This window comes from Triticum aestivum, chromosome 1A, assembly GCF_018294505.1.
Source record: "Triticum aestivum cultivar Chinese Spring chromosome 1A, IWGSC CS RefSeq v2.1, whole genome shotgun sequence".
NCBI classification, from domain to species: Eukaryota; Viridiplantae; Streptophyta; class Magnoliopsida; order Poales; family Poaceae; genus Triticum; species Triticum aestivum.
Genome location: NC_057794.1, coordinates 294,297,469 through 294,304,298, shown reverse-complemented (window position 1 = coordinate 294,304,298; position 6,830 = coordinate 294,297,469). Strand labels below are relative to the sequence as shown.

Below are 6,830 nucleotides of genomic sequence, written 5' to 3'. Positions count from 1 at the left end.
CTATGGTATGATTGTTGTGTATGGAGTTGATTGCCTACGGACTACAACCCTCCGGTTTATATAGACATCGGATAGGGTTAGGGTTACACAGGGTCGGTTACAATGGTAGGAGATCTTGAATATCGCATCGCCAAGCTTGCCTTCCACGCCAAGGAAAGTCCCATCCGGACACGGGATGAAGTCTTCAATCTTGTATCTTCATAGTCCAGGAGTCCGGCTGAAAGTATAGTCCGGCTACCCGAACACCCCCTAATCTAGGACTCCCTCACCCTCTATTTCAGAGAACTGAACCCGCAGTCCCGTTTTAAATTAAAACGAATCGTTATTTTCATATTTTACACAAAAGTCCCTGTCTTTTTTTGAAATCAACCCGCCGTCCGGATTTAAGTCACACGCGAACCGTTATTTTACATTTTTCGAACCCCCCCCTGATGTTTTAGGTAATTCATCCGCAGATCATATTTAAGTCAAACAAATGTTTTTTAAAATCATCCATATCTTTTAAACTGTAACTCCGATTTAAACATGTTATATATGAAATTTGATTAGAAAAATATGTAGAATATGAATATGAGATTATTTTACCTGTTAAGTATTTTTAAATATTATTTTTGAATATATTTGTGTCAAACCAAATGATTTTCTAAATTATTTGTATCTTTTAAACCGTAACTTCGATTTTAACATATTATATATGAAATTTTATTAGAAAAATGTGTGGAATCTAAATATGATGTTAATTTTACCTGTTAAATAATTTTTAAAATATTGTTATGGAAGCAAACTTATAATTTATAGCGCAAGATTTGTTTTTTTTCATACCGGCGGCGATCCGGATTGCAAATAAACACCCCACTATAACCATATATGGAAAAGAAAACATCGATAACTACACATGCATACCTCTGAAAAATGTCACAGGGGAAAACAACAGATTTCCCATCGCGAGAGTGAGAGAAAGTGAGCGCGCGCGTGCGAGAGAGAGAGAGAGAGAGAGAGAGAGAGAGAGAGAGAGAGAGGAAAAGAGAGGAAGAGAAGGGGAGGGAGGAGAGAGGGAGAGAGAGACGCCTTAGGATTAACCATATTCAACACACGTTTTTTGTTGTTTTTTGTGAACACCGAGGCCATCGCCGGCGAGGATGAGAATGAGGATAAGCGGCAACACAAATATGATGCTTCGCAAAAATAAAGGAGATGTACCAATTGTGGTCTTGAGTGATGGTTGTTGAGTTAAGAGCGTGTGTTATGTTTTCTTTCCCGTTGCAACGCACGGTCTCTTTTGCTAGTCTATACTAACATCTTGTCGGGTAACTGCCAACAGACACATCAGTTTCTTCTTCTCTGACGAAGTTCACTAGTAAATCATGGATAAAATACAAGAGTACCTAACTCTTTGATTGATATTCGTCTCTGAGGCGGCTTTTGATTGATTGATATCCCAGATAAAGAATCTGCTTCCAACGAGTCCCACAATTGCCGAATACAACTTGACCCGCCGGGGGACTACGGTCTACGAATTCTCCAACCGCCGTATGATTGATAACCGGTCGGTCAGGGCAGTAGGATCGTGTAGAAGTACACATTTGATGGATGATGATCTCTATTCTTAATTGCCTACCCAAACTCCCAAAATATCTCTTTTTCTAAACGGAAGCATATTCATAGGGACTGTCTATTTGACATTTGAGTGTTTTCCATTTCAACAACATTCAAAAAAACCTGACAAATGAACAGATGACACCTGTACAGCCACAAAAACAGCCAACAGCGGAAAAAGACCAGCCAAAACGGGTCGGGGAAAATACTTGACCCGGTAACCCTCGACAACAACCCACTCCAGAAAAATCAGGGAGCTACCCCGACCTCCAGGCCCACACAACATGTGCCCAACTTGCAACGCACGAAAAAGGGCCAAACCCCTCCTGCAAACCACTGGACAGATCTCACCTAACAACACAGACAAGCGAATCAGAAAGGGGAAGAAGAAAAAGAAGGGAGAACATGGAGGCCGCCATGGGCGATGGGGTAGAAGAAGAAGGGAGGTCAAACACAAATCAGAAAGGAGTTGAAGAAGATGTTGTACCTGACGAGCGGCAAGAAAGAAGATCGCCAGAGAGGAATCAGCAACAGGATCCACAGGTCAGCAAAAAAGTCCCAACTTCTCTCTCCACCTCTCGCATGAACAGATCATGGAGGAATTTCCTTCATCAACAAAAAGAAGATAGATTAACATCTGCTGTTCTCCTAGAAATTAACATTGAAAACATTGGAACAGTAAAAACAAAATTGCAGTATAAATCCCTAGAACATTGTAGTGTAAGTAGCTGATAATTTACATTGTAGTGTAAGCAGATGTAAATCCCACAGAAGATTACAGTGGGAAAATAAACAATTTCTAGAGAAAAATCCCTGGTAAATTCTAGTGTAAATTTCCACTGTGAAAACATGATTTACAGTGTAAAATCCCACAGATATTTACAGTGGGAAAATAACACAATTACCAGTGCAAATCCCTAGTAAATTACTGTGGGAAAATAAACAATTTACAGTGAAAATATCACAAATTCCAGTGTAAATCCCTATTAAATTCGATTGTAAATTCCAATGCAATTCCAGTGTAAAACCATGTTTTCACATTGTAAATCCAACAGTAAAAAATTACTGTAAGTAGTTTCCAATGTAATTACAATGTTTTACAATGCAATTACTGTGGGAAAATAAACAATTTACAGTGAAAATATCACAAATTCCAGTGTAAATCCCTATTAAATTCTATTGTAAATTCCAATGCAATTCCAGTGTAAAACCATGTTTTCACACTGTAAATCCAACAGTAAAAAACTACTGTAAGTAGTTTCCAATGTAATTACAATGTTTTACAATGCAAAATTCCTGTAAAATCCCATAGTAAAAACTGATGTAAGTAACTTGTAATTTCCAGGAAATTTCCAGTGAAAAAACTACTGCAAAATGCATGTGCTTCTAAAAAGGGAACTACTAGGATCTTCCAGAGTAAATAATCAAATCACAAACAAAAAAGGACATGGAACATTGAAAGTACCTGCATCTCACATTCTATTCCTAAAAAACGCTTGGTTGCTCATGATTATGCTAACACTGACATTCTACTTTTTTAAAATGGGTTCAGGACAGGAGCACGATGAGGGCACTAGCTGAAGACAACCTACTGAGACTATCACAGGAAGAACTGATACTCAATGTAATATGCAGTAGCTAAACTTTCCCCCTTCGTTTATGCTGCATGAGCTTGTTTGTTCATTAAGTTTGAAAAAAAAATGCTAACATGATTATGCTACAGGACACATTTTCATTCACTGCCCTCCTTCAATCTGACATTATATACAAGGTAAAAAAATCAAAGAAATACAAAAAATCAACTACTGCACAAAATGATACCGAAAAAGTCTGAATTATAAGTTGGGATGAACCATGCAGGTACATTCAGGAGATGCATCAACGAAAATTATGGGAACTATTGAGCAAAACTCCAGGACCAAAGCAGATGATAGTTTCACCACAACAATAGACACCAAGGTAAACAAGGATATCTGCTGAATGAGAATTACAAGAAAATACCAAAGGAAACGCAGTAACATTCATTACACTAACCTGTTCAAAAACTTTGCAGACATTTGAGGGAGACTTGCATCACGAAGTGGCAGCAAGTGAAGATGGTGGAGGAGAATCTAATCCATGGGACACATGCATGTTCTACAACATGAATCTGCAACAGGTACATACTACAAAAACTTCAGAAAGAACAAACGATGAACATATGAGAAAGTTGAGACATTACATCAGGAAAAAAACTAACACAAAAACCTAAAGTTGCAGGAGCCTGAGGATGTTGACATAAGAAGAGCAGCAGCTAAAACAAAGTCAAGCACAGGCTGTAGCAATGAAGAAGGAGAAATAAAAGAACCAGAACACTCACTTGAACAAGACGGAGATGATGGATTCCTCGATGAAGAAGACGTTGAGAGATTCCTACAAAATGAACAAGATGCTGCATCAGAAGGCAATCTGATGAACACCAACAGTAATTTCAAGCCACATTTAGGCATGCAATTCAAAACAAAAGAAGAAGCTCAGGAATCTATAAATTTCTACTCAAAACTAGCAGGCTTTTCAGTGGCTACTGTAGCAATCTCCAGAACAACAAGCAAAAAGAGGAACAATGAGGTGACAAGGATCACTATGAAGTGCAACAAGTGGGGCAAGACAAAAGAAATAGAGGCAGAAAGCGTTGTACCCATGAGAAAAAGTACAGTCATTGCTAAAACTGATTGTAAAGTCGTGGTGGTCATATCAGAGAAAGGAGGTTTTTGGGAAATTACAAGACAACAACTCGAACACAACCATGAGTTAACACCAAACAGTAGATTCTTCAGGTCACATAAGTACATGTCAGATGAAGAGAAGTGCTTGATACGGGTTTTGAAGCATACAAACCTAGAAACAAGAAGGATTGTTGCTGTCCTAGCTTATTTGAGAGGAGGAATGGCTTATCTACCCTACACAAAGAAGCATGTGACTAACTATGCAGCAACAATAAACAGAGATATCACAAACTCTAACATGATGGAAGTAGTGCAAATGTTCAACAAGAAGCAAGCAGAAAATCCTAGGTTTTGCTACTCGTTTGAGATTGATGGAGAGAATAAAGTGAGAAGCTTATTCTGGACAGATGTTAGGTCAAGAATGATGTATGACATTTGCGGTGATTGCATTAGTTTCGACACTACATTCCTGACAAATAGATACAACCTACCGTTTGCACCCTTTGTTGGAATATCCCCGCATGGCAACACATACTTGTTTGCTTGTGCCTTCATTATCAACGAGACGAAAGAAACATTTGCTTGGTTGTTTGAACAATTCCTAATGGCTATGGGAGGCAAGCATCCTATATCGATCATTACAGATCAGGACAAGGCTATGCAAGCAGCAATTGAAAAAGTCTTTCCTAATGCTATCCATAGGAGCTGCCTGTTTCACATAAAGAAAAAGGCAGAGGAGAAAGTTGGCCCATGTTTCCAAGCTAACGAAGGCCTATATGAAGATTTCCAGGACATTGTGGACAACTCTTTGACTGTGGAAGAATATGAAACACACTGGCAAGAAATGATTGAAAAGTACAAAGTTCATGACATAAAGTACTTCAGCGACATGTGGGAAAATAGGAAAAAGTTCATACCAGTGTATTTCAAGGACAAATTCTTCCCATTCATACAAACTACAGCAAGAAGTGAAGGAACAAATTCCCTCTTCAAAAAAGGGGTTGGAGCTACATTCAGTGCTACCAGCTTTTTGAGAGAGTATGACCGGATTCTTGATGTTGTACATGACAAGGAAGAATAATGTGATCATGTTTCTAGAAACAAGAAGGTTGCAAGCAAAGCTTTCTGGTTGAAATACAGCATAGAAAGGCAAGCACATGAGCTGTACAACCTTGGAATATTCAGAAAATTCCAGCATAAAATGGCAGACACAACAAGGTTGCTTGTCTTTGAGCAAGAAAAAGACAAATACTACATAGTTACCCAAGCTGAGAACTACCCTGTAAAAGAACGCCGGAAAAGGTTATACCTAGTGCAAGTTGGACTGAACGAAGAAGAGTACTCCTGCATCTGTTGTTCATTCCAGAAAGATGGACTGTTGTGCTCACACATACTAAGAGTAATGATCCATCTCAACATCGAGAAGATACCAGAAAAATACAACATTGACAGATGGAGGAAAAATGACTACAAGCTCGATATTACAAAGACACCAGCTATTGCAGTAGAGAACTCCACACTAAGGTACAATGTGTTAGCAAGGAAATTGGTGCATGTGGCATCAATAGCTTCAAAGAAGAAGAGGAAGTATGAATATCTGCTGGGAGAATTGGACAGGATACAGAAAAGATTGCGAGAAATGGATGATGAAGAAGAAACTGGAGATGAGGGTCAGAGTGTAACCACAAGAACAGTCACTTTTATACCAACAACAGGGGGTGAAGAGGGGACAACCACGACACTGACAATACAAGACCCAGATATAGCCAAAACAAAGGGTAGGCCAAGGATGCTAACTATTCGCGAAGCAATAAAGCAGAACAAGTTCTACAAATGCTCGCACTGTGGGTCACAAAAGCACACTATCAAGAATTGCAGCAACCTTGACAAGCAATACAATCTATCCAGAAGCAACAGACGAAAGCAGCCGAACCCTAGGAATGTAAAGAAAGGTATTTTAATAATCATGTTGTACCCCTATGCTACACTTACTTTAATTCAAGAAATTAAAAATAACAAGAAAAAATGCAGGTGGGGAGAAGGATGACAGCAAGGAAAGGAACCGAGGAAAGAAGAAGATGGACGAATCAGCAACAAACAGAGGCTTAGGGGACAAGAATCTGAGGAGGACATAGGATAAGACAGAAAGGACAAGCAAGGAAGACGACAAGGAAAAGGAAATAGTTGACTTGTAATAAGAGATGGTTATGAACAAAAATACTTGGCTTGTACTAAGAGGGCAAGCATTGTTTGCGACCTACTGCATTTGAAAAGACTACTTTATGAGGCATGTATTTTGTGCATCATTGGTGCCTTACGGATGAAAGTTTAACATTCAACTTGTTTAAGAATATTGAGTAAACTTCTAAATACAGTAAGTAAACTAGATAAGAAAATGCAGCAAGAAAAAGCTGACAATTGAAATACCTTCATAGACAGCCATAAGATATGCTTGTTTGGAAGTTTCCACAAGAACTTTAGAACTATAAAGCAACACTGCAACAAACAAGACGAGGCAAAAAAATATTA

The 6,830-nt window shown here is 38.7% G+C and overlaps 1 protein-coding gene across 2 annotated transcripts; it reads left to right on the top strand.

The window, feature by feature from the left end:
• The first annotated feature begins 1,875 nt into the window (after positions 1-1,875).
• On the top strand, positions 1,876-6,610 carry LOC123046673 (protein FAR1-RELATED SEQUENCE 5). Of its 2 annotated transcripts, none has more exons than XM_044470088.1 (7): positions 1,876-2,139; positions 3,149-3,220; positions 3,320-3,367; positions 3,457-3,555; positions 3,650-3,754; positions 3,856-6,253; positions 6,333-6,610. In XM_044470088.1, the coding sequence occupies exons 1-6, from the start codon at positions 2,002-2,004 to the stop codon at positions 5,380-5,382; spliced, it is 1,989 nt and encodes a 662-aa protein (XP_044326023.1). In that variant the 5' UTR covers positions 1,876-2,001; the 3' UTR covers positions 5,383-6,253; positions 6,333-6,610. The 2 variants fall into 2 exon arrangements, with proteins under 2 accessions (XP_044326023.1, XP_044326017.1); XM_044470082.1 differs by having other exon boundaries at positions 3,850-6,253; positions 6,333-6,609.
• The last annotated feature ends 220 nt before the right edge of the window (positions 6,611-6,830 follow it).

Coding starts and splice junctions, on each gene's coding strand:
- LOC123046673 (XM_044470082.1), top strand. CDS start 2,002: ATGGAGGCCGCCATGGGCGATGGGGTAGAAGAAGAAGGGAGGTCAAAC. Junction 3,221..3,319: donor AGGAAGAACTGATACTCAAT/GTAATATGCAGT, acceptor ATTATGCTACAG/GACACATTTTCATTCACTGC. Junction 3,755..3,849: donor ACAACATGAATCTGCAACAG/GTACATACTACA, acceptor AAAAACCTAAAG/TTGCAGGAGCCTGAGGATGT.